At 38.5% G+C, this 19,809-nt stretch overlaps 1 protein-coding gene across 3 annotated transcripts in view; it reads right to left on the minus strand.

Moving 5' to 3' along the window:
* LOC307133676 (H-2 class I histocompatibility antigen, D-37 alpha chain-like) overlaps positions 1–19,573 on the minus strand; it is a 36,498-nt gene extending 16,925 nt beyond the window's left edge. For all 3 annotated transcript variants that reach the window (XM_079828861.1, XM_079828862.1, XM_079828860.1), the window contains exon 1: positions 19,372–19,573. In XM_079828861.1, the coding sequence (XP_079684987.1) occupies positions 19,372–19,429 (58 nt within the window). In that variant the 5' untranslated portion in view covers positions 19,430–19,573. The remainder of the gene's footprint in view (positions 1–19,371) is intronic.
* Positions 19,574–19,809: the final 236 nt, after the last annotated feature.

A 19,809-nucleotide genomic window follows, 5' to 3' on the forward strand; every position in this document is an offset into this window, starting at 1 on the left:
TCTCAATTGCCTGTATCCATTTTTGTGTCCTTATAAGCTTGTTTTTTGGGTCAACAGCTTATAAAAACTTCTGGGTTTTTGGTTCTGTTTAGCTTGTTTGCTGTACACCTTGTCACATATCAGCTTTTAGACATTGTTCTGTTTTTTGTTATAAGTCAGAAATGACAAGGAGGCGCAATACAAAGTCAATGGATGGCGTTGGATTATTTCCCCCCAGTGGGCGTGGCCTTCAGATTATGACGCGTGTCACTCTGTCTCTATGGCATTCTCATGCCATTGGTTTGTTTTGTAGAACTCGAAGGGGATTGGCTTCTAAGCGAAACCCCATTTCGTCAGTAACTGACATAACTCGTAGTGTACTGACTGAAAGGAAACAACATATACTAAGGTTTAAGGCCTGTTCACACCGGGACAATTTTCGCGCGCGTTTATCGCCGACGTTTAATACCTTGTGACTAAACAAAGGGCGCCAATGTGAGTGTGCACACCGATGCGCAAAATGCCAGGCGTAAAAGCGTCATTTTAAAAAAACGCCTAGGGTTCGTTTTTTTATTTTGACGCGCGTTAAAAACTGTCCGACCAATGAGATCCGCGCTTTTATTCACGTGCCTGGAGCTGCTGAAGTGACAGTAAAACACGACTGGGTGGCGCTCAAGCACAAAACGGTCTTGCCGAGCACACATTGATACGATGAAGTAGTAGTAAGTAGACAAAGAAGAAGATGAGCTGCTAATGCTGCTTGCCGGTTAGCAAAAAGTGTGTGAATGGTTTTGGCCATAGACATAATATATCTGTGGTTTTGGCAAACACGTAAAAACTGTTTCTCTTCTTCTTCTGTGTGACAAGCGAGTGTCAGAAGCGTAAAGTGCCACCACCTTGTGTAGCGGGAGAGCATCTACTGAATGTGCACGTTCACTCAGCGCATCGCCAGTGAAAATCGCTTGGGTGTGATTGTGAACACTCAAGATGCGCCGAAAAACGTCACGAAAAACACTGGCGATAAACGTGCGCGATATTCGTCCCTGGTGTACAGGCCTTAAAGCTCCATGTTGTATAATCTCCAGCAGGGGGCAGTAAATTACCCAAATAGAGGTCATTAAATTTAAAGGATTTGTTGTGGAAATAGCCTAAAATGTTGATGTTTGTAAACATTTAGTTTTTACCAGTATTTTACATTATTTTTGAATGTAATACTAAAATGTGACTGATACACCAGTGCGATTTACCTGTTTTTTTTTTTTTTTCTGCCAACAGCTGAAGTCTACCAGTGCATACTCAGGTGTGACTTATTTTCCAGAAAATAAGGTAGGTTAAATTATACAATTGAGCTTTATTAAAAAGTGCATAAATGGGGATAGGCAATAAAAAAAATGTGTGTTCATTACTCCCACCCACACTCTAATGCTGCTTCACACCAAACGCGAATTGAGCGTCAAAATCGCGTCTACCGCGTCTAGTTTCACGCGCGAACATTTTGAATGCATTTGCGCGTCCGCAGAGAATTGGACGCGCGTAGAAATCGAGCGTTTGAAGCAAAATTGACGCGCGTTCAAGGCACTCCAGGAGAAATATGTCATAAAACACCACTCTGCCTCTTTTCATTTTCATTAAACATATATATTAAGCATTAATAGCCACACAAATGTGGTCCAGGCAACTCCTACATTATCTTCACTGCATGTATGTTTAAATATCCTTAAAATATAAAGTTATGAAACTTCTCTTTGCCCTCAGTCAAAACGATTTGTCAGACAACAAATTATAGATTCATGAGAGCAAAGCTCGGCCGTTAGATCTACACAAAACGAACCACTACAGGACATCAGAGCCAGCGGCAGACGCCAGAAGGACTGGCCGAGGAAAGGCTGCTCTCGCCGGGGTTATGAGCAGTGATTGCCCAGTGATCGCCTGGATCTCACAACTCCAAAAACACAAGATTATTTTTTTTAAATAGGAGCTCTCTTTATAAATAAACCACAGATTTGAGCTTTAAACAACTACATTCCCACCTGAAAAAGTTTTAAAACTACATTTTGTGACACAATAGTACTATTTTTAATTTATGCAGGGTTTCTCATACACGTCACTTTACCACGTGACAGCAGCAAGCAGGCTCCTGATTGGTTAACGTGGCGCGAATTGACGCCAAAGTTCAAATTTTTCAAATTGGGCGTCAGACGCGAATTCGCTTCAAACGCGTGAATGCACAAAAGCACCATTCGCGTGTAACGCGTGTATCGCGTGTATCGCGCAAGACGCTCAATTCGCGTCCTTCTCGCCGTGCGAAACGCGCCTTCCGCGCCGCGGGACCTCCAGACGCGCGTCAACGCGCCTTTCCATTGACTTAACATTGGCTGCGTTCACACTGCAGGCTGAAACGACCCAATTCCGATTTTTTTGCCCTTATGCCCTTATGCCGCAGACGTGTCTCTTCCCGTGACAAAGTTAGTTGAAGGCGCTCGCAAACATAATTGAAGGTGGATCTGGTCATTCTGAAGTTACTGACGAATTCGGTATCAGTAAAGCCACTCACATCAGTCTCCCACCACTACTGGCTGCGACTCCGCACACACACGTTTCTCTGTACCGACGTTGCTACCACTGCTCCACAAAACGCCATGGCCAAAAACCTTGCTCTCCTCCTCTTTTTTAATTTTCTTCTTAACATGAGAAGGTTGTAATGGTGCTGGCTCCGTTGCGAAAATAACTTTAATAAAGCTAAACGAACTCCAATGCTGACACCCATATTTCCTACTTCCGTAAACAACAAGTGACGTCGTTGACCGTTGAGTACTCTTCTGCACATGCGGGTCACTTCTGGGTCATTTCATGTTCACACAGGAGATCACAAAAGGTCGCATTTAATTGGAAATGTGAACGGCCTTGCAAAAAAATCGCATTTTTTCAAAAAATCGGAATTGAGCATTAAGCCCTGCAGTATGAACGCAGCCATTGAAATCACTTGCGCCAGACGCTCAATTCGCGTTTGGTGTGAACATAGCATAAAAATAGCTGTTATGGGCTTATCATGAGCAGTCCATGGCCCCAAAATGTTTGAGAAATTTTGGTTTAGATGAAGGCTGTGATGAACTGTACATCAATAAATCACAACAATCCCATACTATGGGCACTGCGATTGATACACAGTGAAAGATATTTTACTCTGAGCTTGCTTCTGCTTTTCCAACATGGAACTGTGACAAAGGCACATGGGCTAAAAATATGTTGTTTTAACAATATATCATTATTATGAGAAAAGATGTTGTTAAAATGACATATCTCGTTATAACGACATCATTGAGGGGAAAAAAATAATATATGTGGCAGCAATGCGTAGAATTTAGATCTGTCTCAATGTAATAATAATAATAACACTAATGTAATAATACTACATTTTTTACAAGTAATAATCAAAACATTTTAATTTTTAATTTTACTAGTATATTGTGCAGAACTTTGTTTGACAAAAAAGTTTAATTAAATTAAAAGATAAATTAAATTAATGTTTTATATCTTCAATTTATTACCAGAAAATACACAACACAGAATTTGTGGGAAATATTTTCATAGATTTTTTTCCCCCAATATATATTAAAATGGTTGTTTTTATTAATTCAGTTAATTAAGTAGCTAGTAGCCTACTGTTTACGGGTAACAATTAAAGTAATGGCAGACAGCGACAGAGGCAGCTCTGGCATAATGTCAATAACACTTTTATAAATGACTCACAGTTTCTGCACAGTTATTGATGCTAAACATCCCTAAAGTACCGAAAAAAGGTACCGTTGGGTACCGGCACCGAATTTCAGATATTGTGAATGGCAGAGCCGGCCCAAGGCATAAGCGAACAAAGCGGCTACTTAGGGCCCCCTTGGCCACCAGGGGGCCCCCAAGAGCACATGAAATGACTTTTTTGCTGTATGTTATTTTGATGATTGAAATTGCGAAATGGCCTTAAACAATTACTAAATAAACTGCAAAATATCAAGTTTTCTAATATATGCACGGATTGATTCTGACAGCACTGCACGAGCTCGCGGCGCCATCGGCCGGACACTATTCGCTTGTGGGTTCAAAGTCCAAAGTGCAGAAACTTCAGCGCTAAAACGTAACGTTACTCCTCAGTTGCCCGGTAACCTTTTTATGAATGGATGGATTTGAGAATGCGCTATGGTTTAGTGTGAATATCTTGTCTGACGTGCTGCATGTTTTGGACAGTAGCTTCCAGTTTCTCAGTAAATGTTTTTCTTCAAGTGCTATGTCGTCCCCTTGGAATTATAAGTTGTGTGGCCTACATTTTGGAAGTTTAGATTTAGAAAATAAAAAGGTTTTTATACACAGTCGAATGGAATGCAAAAAAAAATCTAATTTTATTTTCGCAAAAATAAAAGCTCTGTTGTTTGAAAGAAATCAATATTTCTTGTTTTTAAAATAAGTCTCTTCTGCTCACCAAAGCTGCATTTATTTGATCAAAAATACTGTAAAAACAGTAATATTGTGAAATATTATTATAATGTAAAACAGCTGTTTTTTATGTGAATAAAGTGTAATTTATTCCTGTGATCAAAGCTGAATCATCATTACTCCAGTCTTCAGTGTCACATGATCCTTCAGAAATCATTCTCATATGATTATTTGATGCTCAAGAAACATTTATGATTATCAGTGTTGAAAACAGTTATGTGCAATGTTTTTAGGATTTTTTTTTGAAAGCTTTCTATTTCAGAGAAATGCTGTTCTCTTGAACCTTTTATTCACCAATCCTGGGGAAAAGTGAACATATTTAGCATAAGACTACTTAAAAATTAAAAAGTACATATCCCAGTCTGGGCCGGGTTTCCCAATAACGATGTATCTTAGCTCTAAAGAGCGTGTTCTACGAGCGAAGTTACGATCACTCGCAGCAATTCCACGTGCGTTTCCCAAAAATGTACTTAACATGAACGCGCGAGAACGCGCTCTAAGTGCTACTTAAGAGTCGCTGTCCATTTGCGAAGTGCTGAAATATAACCTTATATGGAATCGTTTCCTCTGAACGTTTCACCTAATAATTGTCATCTGATGTGGATTAGCAAGCAAAACACGTCTAGGCTATATAAAGCAACTTCAGGCTGAGGCACTGACAAAATGGCTGGACAAAAAAAAACAAGAAAAGATACCTTTCAAAAAGACGAAATAAATATCCTCATTTAATTCAGATGTGTATTTATAATTTTTTAGTTTTTTACCTGCCCTCATAATTTTTTTTTTATAAAATCCAGTGATCATAAAGTCCGTTTCCACAAAAATATTAAGCAGCAGAACAGTTTTTTTTTAATCAACATTGATAATAATGAGAATATTAAAATAAAAAAATTAATAAAAAAGTGTACAATAAAGTACAATCAAAACCTTATAGTATTATCACAATGCAGTTGAATAAAGTTAAAGGTGTAATGTGCCGGTTGTCCTGTAGGTGACCTCATAACTCTGTCCTCTTACGATACACTTAGAGCTTTACGATTACTCCAGAGCACTCGTAGATCTACGATCATTTTCAAGTGCTACTTAAGTTACGATGCTTTTGGGAAACAGACCTTAATATTAAGATCACTCGTACGATCGTTTTTACGATCAACTTAGGCTTACGATGCTTTTGGGAAACGCAGCCCTGAACTGTAGTACTATAAGGAGTACTATAAGGCTTTGAATATTAACGCCTGACCCTCTTGTGGGTTTGCTACTGTCACAACTAAAAACCTATAAGGGTAAAAACATGACAGCCAGACATGATGTAAGCAACACAGCTACAACTACTAACATTGATACTGGGTGTGCGAATTATCAAGAATTGACAATAATTAATCGAATTGGTGGCACTGAGGGGCCCCCAAATAAAATTCTGCTTAGGGCCCCATAAGGGCTTGGGCCGGCCCTGGTGAATGGTACCCAACCCTAGTGTCAGTACACACACAAGTCAGCTGGACTGGCCATTTTAATTCTGCTTCTTTTTGAATGAAGAACTTTGACTTTTGATTTCGACAAAGCACTTCACCTGCTCATCATAACCTACATTGCTCTGCTGAAGACACCTAACCCTTTACAGAAATGGAAAATGTATGGACTTTGAATTATATTCATGAACTCTTGAGGAAAAAAGGAAACTACAACCAGCTGTATATGTCTGTGGCTATGGGCTGTAAATAATGTATATTGATTATGGATGTTTACTTGTGCTATGTTGTTGTAATTGATTGTTATACAACAATTAGGGGCCGGTATGTTGTAGCTGTTTAAGAACATTTATTTGGTTTCAGATTTTTGTTACAATATTATAATAATATTTGTTTATGTTTTAATTTAAGTTAGTCTTAAATTAAAACATAAGAAAGAAAATATCGAAATTTGATTATGTCATAAAGGGTGTGGAAATGTATTGAACAGCAATATGTCGAGAGATATGGAGTGGGTCAGAGATGATTTTGGACTACTTCATAAGTTTGTTTGAGGTATTTCGTTTTTTCGTTAATTAATTATTTGGATTTGAAAAAATATGAAGAAAACAAACTACAACTGGTGGAATGAAGTGCAAAACACAAGCCCTCTATGCTTCCGCAGTCTTGAGAAAAAGGATATTGTGGATTCAATTACACAAGTTTAGGTAATGCAAGTGTATTTTCTAACGTGGCAACTGTAGCCTGTATTACTGTAATTATTTCAGCAATAAGTGTGATTTTAAACATGTATCTTGCATTGTTAAAAGCAGGGCTCTGAACCGGTTCAAGGAACGAAAACCGGAAACAAACAAAATTTTAAGAGGAACATAAACGGAAACGAAATCAAAATCAATTTGAATCGTTATGAACAGAAACGTTAATTTGAAATGACCATTAACCGGTTAATAACGTTATTTTATCGTTCTCTTTAATATTTTAATTTGGCAGTGACCAATCATGAATTGAGTAGTACAGCATGTGATGTGACGGATCAAGCGTGATTGAAATGCCCGCGCACCAGTCGTCTATGAATCTACCGTAACGCAAGTCAGTGTAGAGCGCGCATTTTCATGCCTCAAGTATATTTCTTTCCCCACTGAGGTCTACAATGAAAGCGCAGGTATTGGAGGACATTCTTTTCGTACGTTTAAATAAGCAGTACGGACTTTAAGCTCAAATAGTCTGATTTAGGCTAGTTTATGGATTTTGTTTAAGCCTATCCAAGTAGGTTATTAGCATCTATCAAACATTTTTCCTATAGTCTTTCAGATTGCCAATACAGGACAGGTCAGTGTTTTCTATATAGACGGCTGATGCTTCGTATTAAATGGTATGTTATATTGCATTAAATGATCAAGCTTTATTAGCTGACTGAATTTGATTATGTGATGCAAGGACGTGCTGCGCAGTGTTTGCTCCGAACCCAGCAAGCAATAGCCGTCATTTCACCGTCTAGGCTAACTATAGACCTGATATAGTCCGGCTATGAGTAGCCCACTTTTAGCCAAAATAACCTTGAATTGGGTTACATGTAATTTTTGCCCAAATAACTTGTGAGATGTATGATATTCCATCATGTAAGCAAACTCAACCATGATTACAAGGTGTTTGGTTTCATTTCTTTAACATGTTCTATGCGTAGGCTGTGCGTAGCCACGATTTAGCCCCTATACAGACCGGCTATTTGTAGCCCACTTTTAGTCAAAAGACAAAACTGATTAATTGTAGTTTTTGGCAATGTAGCGCATGATATTGTTGATATCCCATCATGTTCGCAATGTCAATAATATCTGCAAGATGTGTCATTTCATGACATGGTCTATCTGTAGCCACGATTTAGCTCTGAATTGGACGGGCTACATGTAGTCTGCTTTGAGCCCACCCATTTGTAAACATTTGAATTAGTATTAGCTTTGCTGTCCCGCATAACATTCACTTAAATTGTAAGACAGACAAATAATATCGTATATATTACTGGTCTCTCTACCATTTTAAGTTAAATACAAAATGCAATTAAAGCTGCAAGCAGCATTTATCGGGGTTCAAGCAGTTAAGGCCTTTAAGCACACAAGCATCAAAAGACATTAAGTTTTATTTAGCAAGCATTTAACAACTGCCATCATAGATGAAAAAGTCAATTTACAGCCTATACAGGCAGTTTACCATAGGACATATATGGTTTTAAAGCGTTTTTACAGTTATAGTTAGAGTCTTCTTATAGTCTTGCCTGATCTCCACCACTTTTATTAGTAGTACTCAAAGTGTGCCCATATGTATATATGAGTCAGATTTGTTGTAAATATGTAATTTTAATAAGGAGTTTAGACAATTATATTCAGTGGCGTAACGAACGAGCCAACACCGGGCCCTTAAGTAGGATTATCAAGGCAGGCCCCTTGATGACGCAATTGATGACGCAATGTTCGCGAGTAGGCTACCATGAATAGGGCAGGATATGATCATACACAGCATATAAGAGATGAGATTACTAACAAAATCATGAGTAGCCTACGCTCACCAAAAACAAAACAAAAAAACAACAAAAAAACAATGGGGACAGCGCACTATAAAACATTGTTAGGCCTAGGTCCAAATACATAAAAAAGATGCTCTCTTACATTATAGTGGGATTTTCCGGGCTTTCCTATGTGCAACTGCAAAGTTGTCGATTAGATCAGGATTGTGCGCACAGGCAATAGGCTTGTTTGAGATGCGCCTTGCCTCGTCTGAAATGTATGCTAGAGTAGGTGGCTGCAGTGAGAGGAGGAGTGAAAAAAGCACAGGCAAGCCAGACAGTTCTCTCTACTCACAGTGGATCTGACACCTGCGAGATCAAAGATGGATATCGCGGGATTCACGCGATTCACGCTCGTGCACAGTTTTGCTAATAAACTGGATGTAATTCAAGTTATGTTGCTTTTATATGAAAATAAATAAAATGAACAAGACACCCAAAGTACTTGTTATTTAATTCCATTCCAAATACATGTTTATCAATATTTCTTTCTTTAATACAGACATGTGTTTTTAGTTATTTTATTTTTTTATAAAAAATAAATTGCATAACCCAAAGAGATCGCACTGTCAGATAGTTTGGGAATATTCACAAACAACATATACACATAAAACATGATATTAGAGTTTTAAAATCAAACATTTTATAAGAGAACAATACATCACAGTTGTTTAAACCAATGAGCATTAAGCTGTGTCGTCAGCAAGTCGTTTCCCATCATGCTTTTGATCAGCGCAGTCGGTGGAGAGCAACTGCGTGCGACTGCAGAATCCGACACGTGCGCCTTGCGCTCGCGAGATATTTTTGACATACATCAGCATGACATCAGAGCAAGGCAGACCGCACTCTGACACATTTGTAACCGGCATGCATCTCGTGCTGATCACCGGTGATCGGTTCTGCGAATATTTTGCTCATCTCAAACAAGCCTATTCTCAATTGACCCTTTGCAGGGAGTTTTATTGACAGGCGATCTGACTAATCATAATCCGCCATTTTGTCCAACAAAGCAGTCAGGAAAGTTAGTAGATTAACATAGGAGGATTTAAATTTGAAAAACAAAGTGTACTGACGTCTTAGCACTTTAAAACAACATTCCTTTTATGTTCATTCATGTTTATTTTAATGATATAAATTAACTAGAAGGAAGAGATGATCGGTTCACAAGCAGCTTTAACTGAGCCTCGAGTCTACAGCGATCTATCAGACACATTAAAGAGTCACAAAATGGTATTTATTGTTTAAATGTCTCTAAAAAATTACTACATTTGAAAGGTGAGACTTTGTTTCATATCAAAAGTACTCGTCTGTCAGCGCGCAGTCTTTTCTCTGATCCACAATGTATTTTTCACTGCGTGAGAACTTGGTGTGGTGTGAGAGTGGCATCACTTGTCAGACATAGCAATAGTAACTAAAGTGGGCGGGTCTTTGCGAACGGTCATTGACAGTATGGACGGGGATTCGCCAGTCTCAATTCAAAACAAATTTCATCACAATCCATCATTGTTCGTTTCAAACATGTGAGAGCATCAAAATGATCCATGGGTGAAATTGATTGGATTTAATAATTTTGTTTGTCAGTTTCTATCATAATTTTAACATTTTGGCATTATTGTTTAGCTATTTACCTATGTTTTCAAATTTCCTTTGTTTTTTTGTTGTTGTCTCGATCAGACTAACGGCTTTGAAGATAACCACAATTTTTTAAAGCTCTAAATGACACTTACAAAAACCATAAAGCGAAACCTGGCATGTTTGGTATTGTTGGACTCGGCAAGGATTCTTAGGAGGCCACTCCTGTGAAAAAAACACGGGCTTGAAACTTCTAAGGCTCCTTCAAGGCAAAGCCAATGACGTATACTGAGTTTTTTGAGATACACCAATATTCTCATATCATGACTATCATGGCACCCTGGACAAAGACACCGCATGCCAATTTTCAGTAGACTAACGGTTGGGTGCGCTTATAGCTATTTTCATGATTTTTTTCACTGTTATAGCGCCACCAAGTGGCCAATTGTCACGATTCTTTTTCATGTCAACTCAGATTGAGCTTATGAACATGTGTCCCAAGTTTAGCAAAAAATATCTCTTTCCGTTCACAATTTATAACCATTTTAGTAAAAATGGCCCTAGTGCCATAAAAGATTTTGGTTCCCCTTATCGACCGTTAATTTAAATTTTGAATTTTTTGGATGATTATTGATTGTCAGACTCCAGAGAATATTCTTGCAGTGGTTTGGTTCCAATCGGGCCAAAAACCTAGGAGAATTCAGCAAAAATTGGTTTTTAAAAAAAATGCAATTTACTCGAAATTGGCGCCCGAAGGGCGAGCAAATCGGAGATAGCCATTTTGTCCGCCTTGAGCCAAGGATTCCAACGATATAAGACACTTGATCCTGGGGCAAACAGTCTAAGAGTTATGAGCAATTTTGAACTTTTGGTTGCTGTAGCGCCACCTATGGGCCATTCGGGGTCATACACTGATAGGTTGTCCCCAAACTGAGGCCCACCATCTGGCCAGGTTTCATGTCTCTAGGCCTTACGGTTTGGCCTGCACGATGCGTTTTACGAATCCTTACAATTACAATAGGGTTTCAGCATTTCATGCTTGAACCCCTAATAAGAATGAAGGCTTTTTGCCAGTTATAGCGCCACCTATGGTCCGATCTCCATGAAACTCTGCATGCTTCCTCGCCATGTTCTGACACATATGCTCATCAATTTTGGTGAAGTTCTGAGTTTTCATTTGGGATGTATAGGCTTTTTAGTGTATTTTGCCACGCCCCTTTTCTAAATGACCCTGTTACAGCCAGCCAAATGCCAAAGTTCAACTTTTTTTTGATAATTATTGATCGAGAGAGTCCAGAGAATTCTCCTAGACTGGTTCGGTTCCGATCGGGCAAAAAACCAGGGACTAGTTCGCAAAAGTAGGTTTTGGACAAAATTCGACATAGCAGAACATTTTCCCTGCCTACATCCAAATCGGAGATAGCCATTTTGTCTGCCCTGAGCCAAGAATTCCAACGATATAAGACACTTGATCCTGGGGCAAAAAGTCTAAGAGTTATGAGCAATTTTGAACTTTTGGTTGCTGTAGCGCCACCTATGGGCCATTCGGGGTCATACACTGATAGGTTGTCCCCAAACTGAGGCCTACCATCTGGCCAGGTTTCATGTCTCTAGGCCTTACGGTTTGGCCTGCACGATGCGTTTTACGAATCCTTACAATTACAATAGGGTTTCAGCATTTCATGCTTGAACCCCTAATAAGAATGAAGGCTTTTTGCCAGTTATAGCGCCACCTATGGTCCGATCTCCATGAAACTCTGCATGCTTCCTCGCCATGTTCTGACACATATGCTCATCAATTTTGGTGAAGTTCTGAGTTTTCATTTGGGATGTATAGGCTTTTTAGTGTATTTTGCCACGCCCCTTTTCTAAATGACCCTGTTACAGCCAGCCAAATGCCAAAGTTCAACTTTTTTTTGATAATTATTGATCGAGAGAGTCCAGAGAATTCTCCTAGACTGGTTCGGTTCCGATCGGGCGAAAAACCAGGGACTAGTTCGCAAAAGTAGGTTTTGGACAAAATTCGACATAGCAGAAAATTTTCCCTGCCTACATCCAAATCGGAGATAGCCATTTTGTCTGCCCTGAGCCAAGGATTCCAACGATATAAGACACTTGATCCTGGGGCAAACAGTCTAAGAGTTATGAGCAATTTTGAACTTTTGGTTGCTGTAGCGCCACCTATGGGCCATTCGGGGTCATACTCTGATAGGTTGTCCCCAAACTGAGGCCTACCATCTGGCCAGGTTTCATGTCTCTAGGCCTTACGGTTTGGCCTGCACGATGCGTTTTACGAATCCTTACAATTACAATAGGGTTTCAGCATTTCATGCTTGAACCCCTAATAAGAATGAAGGCTTTTTGCCAGTTATAGCGCCACCTATGGTCCGATCTCCATGAAACTCTGCATGCTTCCTCGCCATGTTCTGACACATATGCTCATCAATTTTGGTGAAGTTCTGAGTTTTCATTTGGGATGTATAGGCTTTTTAGTGTATTTTGCCACGCCCCTTTTCTAAATGACCCTGTTACAGCCAGCCAAATGCCAAAGTTCAACTTTTTTTTGATAATTATTGATCGAGAGAGTCCAGAGAATTCTCCTAGACTGGTTCGGTTCCGATCGGGCAAAAAACCAGGGACTAGTTCGCAAAAGTAGGTTTTGGACAAAATTCGACATAGCAGAACATTTTCCCTGCCTACATCCAAATCGGAGATAGCCATTTTGTCTGCCCTGAGCCAAGGATTCCAACGATATAAGACACTTGATCCTGGGGCAAAAAGTCTAAGAGTTATGAGCAATTTTGAACTTTTGGTTGCTGTAGCGCCACCTATGGGCCATTCGGGGTCATACACTGATAGGTTGTCCCCAAACTGAGGCCTACCATCTGGCCAGGTTTCATGTCTCTAGGCCTTACGGTTTGGCCTGCACGATGCGTTTTACGAATCCTTACAATTACAATAGGGTTTCAGCATTTCATGCTTGAACCCCTAATTAAAGCTGCAAGCAGCATTTATCGGGGTTCAAGCAGTTTAAGGCTTTTAAGCACATGCATAAAAAGATATTGTTTTATTTAGCAAGCATGTAACCACTTCGAAAACCAAAAGTAACTTATAAACGATCATATAAGAGATTCAAAGGGTACAGCCAACAGAACTGGGAGGTCAATTGCAAATTACGAATTTAAGTAATGAAAATTAATAGGAAAAAGAAAATAATGTTTTATGTTGCTTTAAAATAAGTTTGCTAATGGTTCTTAGCAAAGTGTTGGAAACAATAGTTTGTGAGCAAATGTAAGTCTTTAGTAATTTTCAGCATGCACATTGAGAGGGACCTCAACACGAACAGCATTAACACAGATGACAGATGATTGCTTAGCACAGATTGAGGAAAATAAATTAGGAGCAGTATTGTTATATTTTATTTCACAATTACTTTTCATACTGTACATTGATTTGAAAGTAATCTGTTTAATAGGGTATTATATTGGAAGTTTTCAGTTGTGAAAGAGTTGCAATGTGGTGTACCTCAAGGAAGTTGACCATTACTATTTTCTATTTTACCAATAAACTTCCTCTTGTTTTAAAGTGTGCATGGACAGTCACGGACAGTGTATTTTTTTTACTTGTTGGGACCTCAGGAAGAGTAACCACTGCCTAGGTATTGGCTAATGGGGATCCAAAGAAATAAATAAACTTAGATCATAGATGAAAAAAGATAGTTTACGGCCAATTTACCAATGAATACTTTTTTAATAACCATTTTAAAAAGTTTTTTTGCAGTTATAGCATAAAAATTTGTCTTGCCCAATTCGTCTTGCCCAATCTCCACTACTTTTTAAAGTTTGTCTTGCCCAATCTCCAGTACTTTTTAAAAAAAGTCCTTAGAGTGTGTCCATACATATGTGTGTCAAATTTGTTATAAATATCTCACTTAATTTTGAGGTTATAGACCAGGGGTGTCCAAAGTCGGTCCTCGAGGGCCACTGTCCTGCAGAGTCTAGCTCCAAGTTGCCTCAACACCCCTATCTGAAATTTTCTAGTATGCCTAATAAGACCTGTTGAATTGGAGTTGGAGCTAAACTCTGCAGGACAGTGGCCCTCCAGGAGCAGAATTGGACACCCCATTATTATAGACACTTACAGTATATTTATAAGAGTATAAAAATGACCCTTGGGCATCATTGATTGGATTTCACTTCCTATCATAGTTTTGACATTTGGACATTGTTGTTTAGCTATTGACATATGTTATCCAAATTCCTGTGATGATTTTGTCTCAATTGGACTAGCAGTTTCGAAGATAATAGCAAAAGTTTTGAAAGGCTAAATACACTGTTACACAAACCATAAAGAAAAACCTGCCATGTTTGGTATCGATGGACTCGGCAAGGATTCAGGAGCCTAAAGGAGGTGACTTTTGTGAAAAACATTGGCTTGAAACTTCTTAGGCTCCTTCAAGGCATTGTGCCGAGTTTTTTGAGATACACCAATGTTCTCAGACTATCATGGCACCCTGGACAAAGATACTGCATGCAAATAATTATCAAACTAATGGTTGGGTGTGGTTATAGCCATTTTCATGACAATTTTTTCTTCTTACAGCGCCACCAAGTGGCCAATCATTGCAATTTTTTTAAAGTAATTGAAGTTTGAGCTCATAGACATGTGACCCGAGTTTAGTGAAAATATCTTGTTCCGTTCAGAAGTTATAGTCATTTTAGTTAAAGTGGATCCTGACATGTTGAACATTTTGGATCCCCTTAGCGACTATGAATTGAAAAATTATTTTTTTTTCATAATTATTAATAATCTCTCTCCAAAGAACATTCCTACAGTGGTTTGGTTCTGATCAGGGAAAAAATGTGGGAGTAGTTGGCAAAAGTAGGTTTTTCAAAAAACTCAAAATTTCTTGAAATTGGCGCCTGAAGGGCGAGCCAATCCGAGGCCTGCATGTTGTCCGCCTTGAGCCAAGGATTCCAAGGATATAAGACACTTGAGCCCACGCCTAACGGTTTAGGAGTTATGAGCCATTTTGTACTTTTGCTTGCTGTAGCGCCCCCGTCAGGCCGGTCGGGGCGTGCCTCGGTGACGCTGGTAGTCGTTGTGAGTACTACCAGCCCTGAAAGTTTCATGTCTCTACAACTTATGGTTTGGTCTGCCCGATCAGTTTTAGATGGAGAATGATGCATCATGGGAAAATTAACAATTACAATAGGGTTTCAGCCTTTCAGGCTTGAACCCCTAATAAAAGAGGGCATAAAAAGGGCCTTCAAAAGCCTATAAAAAATAAAGTATAGGGTCTCAGAGCTTGATTTTTGAGCTGCTGGTTACAAAAACTTTATCAAGCGTTTCGACATGCGCATCGGAGAGGTCAGAGGTCGATTTTTGCATTTTCAGCTCATTTAGCATGGAAATGCTGTGTTTTTTTTTAAACCTTTTAAACTGTAGTACCTCTACTGGTGGCCCGATCTCCACAAAAGTTTGCACGCTTCTTTAGAATAATATGGCGCACGTGCTCAGCTAATTTGGTGAAGTTTTGCGCAGAGCAGACCCTTTTTCAGTCATTTAATGGTCATTTATAGAGCATTTTTTCACCTTTATAAGAGTTAAACCGCCATTAATGGCCATAGCAGTTGGCAAGCTTCTTTGGGATCACGTGACGCATGTGCATGCCCGATTTGGTGAAGGTGTATGCAAATCAGGCCGGAAGAGGGCCGCTTTCAGCCATATAATGGGATTTTCCATTGAAATACATTATTTTGACCCCTTTTTAACCTTTATAGCGCCACCAAGTGGCCAGTTGCTGCGTCCTTTTTCACGTAGCCACAAAATGAGCTCATACATAGGCGTGCTGAGTTTGGTGAAAATATCTCGTTCCGTTGACGAGTTATGGCCAGTGAAGTAAAAGTGGCTCCTCCCACCTCAAGCGTTTTGGCGGCCCTTAAGGACCCTGAACCCAAATGTGCACTTTTTTTTTGATAACTTTTGACATTCAGACTCCAGAGAATCTTGCTGCACTGGTTTGGTTCCGGTCGGGCCAAAAACCTAGGACTAGTTCGCAAAAGTAGGTTTTTGGAAAAAACCAAAATACCCAAAATTATTCCCAGGGTGACAAGCCAATCCGAGGCCTGCATGTTGTCCGCCTTGAGCCAAGGATTCCAAGGATATAAGACACTTGAGCCCACGCCTAACGGTTTAGGAGTTATGAGCCATTTTGTACTTTTGCTTGCTGTAGCGCCCCCGTCAGGCCGGTCGGGGCGTGCCTCGGTGACGCTGGTAGTCGTTGTGAGTACTACCAGCCCTGAAAGTTTCATGTCTCTACAACTTATGGTTTGGTCTGCCCGATCAGTTTTAGATGGAGAATGATGCATCATGGGAAAATTAACAATTACAATAGGGTTTCAGCCTTTCAGGCTTGAACCCCTAATTACAACTCTCAACCGCTAAATGGCAACCGTATCCTGTACTACTGGCAAACGGCAGCGATCGCGAAAAACATTTCTGTCGTGTCAGTTTGATGGGGGTTTTTTTACACCAAAGAAGGAGGAGAACAACAACGGGCAACAGCAAACGTTAAAGGACATTCTTTGGCCTTGTAAGTATCTGTTTTTTTTTTTTCGTTTTGACGTGTTCATTGAGTACATTATTTGTTATCATGTGTAGGAACCGTGAGATTTTAGCTAGTAATTGTAGTAAGCCATGTCGTGGTTAGCTTAACATGCTACATGTACCTTGTAGGTAACTCCAAGGGGATAAACATGAAACATGTGCAACCTATTATAATTTGTTATGAAAGCCACAAATATAATTTTACTCTTTGGATCATTATATGAAAATATGTGTTTTTAACTTGGCAAGGCAAATTTGTATAGCACAAGCCAAAAGTGCTTTACATAAAACATAAAATCAACATTTGGGTAATGTAAAAAAACAATATAAGAAGACATTTAAAAACACTTTAAAATAGTTCAATGGAAAATAAAAACATGATAAAACAGGAGAGTAAACGTTACAGTGGAGTGTAAGAAATGTATCATCATTATTCCTTTTCCAGTTAATAAAAGGCAGCGGCAAACAGTAAAGTCTTAAACCTTTATTTTAAATAATTAAGAGTTGCTGCAGAACTGCAGTTTTCTGTGAGTTTATTCCAGATAAATTGTGCAAAAAAAAAAAAAAAAACTGAATTCTGCTTCTCCATGTTTAGTTTTGACTCTGGGTACAGAAAGCAGACCTGTTCCAGATGACCTGAGAGGATGGTTCATAATGCAGCCGAAGATCAGAAATGTACTTTGACCTTAAACCATTCAATGCTTTAAAAACCAGCAATAGTATTTTAAAATAAATTCTTTGACAGACTGGAAGCCAGTGTAAAAACCTCAGAACTAGAGTGATGTGATCCACTTTCTTGGATTTAAAGACAATAGGTTGATTGAAAATTATCCAGCAATCAGTCAACAAAGCACAACAATAAATATACAGAACACTTACATGCACAGCACATTGCACACACACAGCAATAAAATCAGCTTTCCCAATTGTCTATCTCGTTGTGTTAATGCAACTTGGTGGCTAAAACATGTTTTAAACCCAAAAATGAAAATTCTGTCATTTACTCACCTTCAAGTTGTTTCTTTCGTCTGTTGAACACAAAATATATTTTGATGAATGTGGGTAATCAAACGTATTTATTTTCCTACTATGAAAGTCAATGGCTATCAAATGTCTGGTTACCAACATTCTTCAAAATATATATATATATATTTGTGCGTGTTCAACAGAGGAAAGAAACCCATGCAGGTTTTAAACAACTTGGGGTGAGAAAAGGATGGCTCTCTCTTTAAACATGCCACACACCTGTATCTAAAGAGAATGACTTCGTCACAATTACTGTAAATAAAGTAAAACATTATGATGTCAACAACGCTTTTCTTGTGCAATATTTTGCAGATGCCGTGATGACCGACTTCCCAGCGGCAACAGAGTTTGGGTTAAGGAATGCAATAAAGCCAACAATGATGTTTTATAAACCAACAAAAGGGTTAACTTTATATTTTGTCATTCTTTATATTTTTTTTAATTATTTTACGTTGTTAATATTCCATATTTCTTATCCTAATTTTATATTTAATTGTATTTTTAACATTTTATTTGGTCATTTTTATGTTTTGATCTTTTTGTATTATCTTTAAGTTGTCTATGTTGTTTATGTTCTTTTTCTAAATAAAACTTTATATTTAATTTGGATGGATTGTTATTTATGAAAACCTGTTATATTTGAGTGAAAAGAATCCTTTAGCCATGTTGTTGTCTATTAGATGTATATGTACTAGTAGTCATTCGTTAGCCGTCTAATTGATGAATAGGTCTATTCTTGGGCTATGATTAGAGGTCTATTAGATTTTCACTGACAGCCCAAATTCAGCCGTGTTTTAGCCTAGACCCATATTTGCTGTCTATTAGACGTATGTAGTCGTTCAATAGCCGTCTAAACTTGGGCTATGATTAGACGTCTATTTTTGGGCTATGATTAGACATCTATTAGATTTTCACTGACAGCCCAAATTTAGCCTTGTTTTAGCCTAGACGTCTGGGCTGTGTTTTGACGGCTATTAGACGTCTTTTAGACGTAAAATTGCTTGCTGGGAAATTACCAGCATTAAAAGAGCAATGGTTATCCAGTTTATTTATTCTTTATTCATGCAATTTTTAAAACAAGTCGTGTTGAAAAAAAGTTATGTACAAAGAATGTTATCACTCTTCTGAAAATAATTCGGCATAAGAGGCCACTTTCGATTGTCTAACGCTCCATTAAAACAGGTCCGCTGTTTATGCTTTGTAATTAATGCATGTATTTCTGGTTTTAAAAATGTTATGAAATAAATATTCAAGTTTAATTACCATGCGTTATATTATTATTGAGTGAAAATAAGTCTATTTATACATATTTGTTTAAAGTATTGGCTAAATTAAAATAACGTTATTAACCGGTATTTTTTCATATCAAACCGTTTTCGGAACAGTAATGTTTATTGAGGAACGCAAAAACGGAAACGCTATAATATCAATTCTGCTCGGAGTGAACCGATTGATATTTTTTTCCGTTTTTAAGCCCTGGTTAAAAGTACTCAATTAAAAGAAGATCATACTGCCGTGTTTCGGTGATTAAACTGAAAATGTACCAAAGCGAATAAAACTGTAAATATAACATGGAAACAAGCTCAAACAGTTTATAGTACATTTTTTTAATGTAACTGTTATCTGTCGATCAGAAGGAAGTGCATACGGAAATAAAAAAAGCTTTGTTCTTACCTTGCTGTGCAGTGCTTAGAAACAGGGAAAAAAAACACAAAAAATCCAAAAACTTCATTCTTATGTGTGTTTTCACTACTCGCTTCTCCTAATGTGTGTGTTCACCAACTTGGACGGGTTAAACACAGAAAGCACATTCAGAGAGAGTATGGGTTTCATGCTTCGCCTTCACGCCATGAGACCCTGTAGAGAAAATGAAAGCATCTTGACAGGAAATGAGAACACGATGAAACACTTGCTGGATGAAAGTCTTCCTTCTGAGCTCATGTCAAGTAAAGCTCGGTTTCAAAGAAGCTTTATAGTGTTAAATTCAAATTGTGCTCTAATACAGCTCTAAGAAGACATCAGTGTCATTGTTAAACTCAATTCAGTCCAGTGTTGAGCTGAAGTACTGAAGAGAGAAGGCATTCAGGGCTTTATAAGTAATCAGCAAGATAA

This window comes from Gobio gobio (assembly GCF_949357685.1).
Source record: "Gobio gobio genome assembly, chromosome: 11".
Lineage (NCBI taxonomy): Eukaryota > Metazoa > Chordata > Actinopteri > Cypriniformes > Gobionidae > Gobio > Gobio gobio.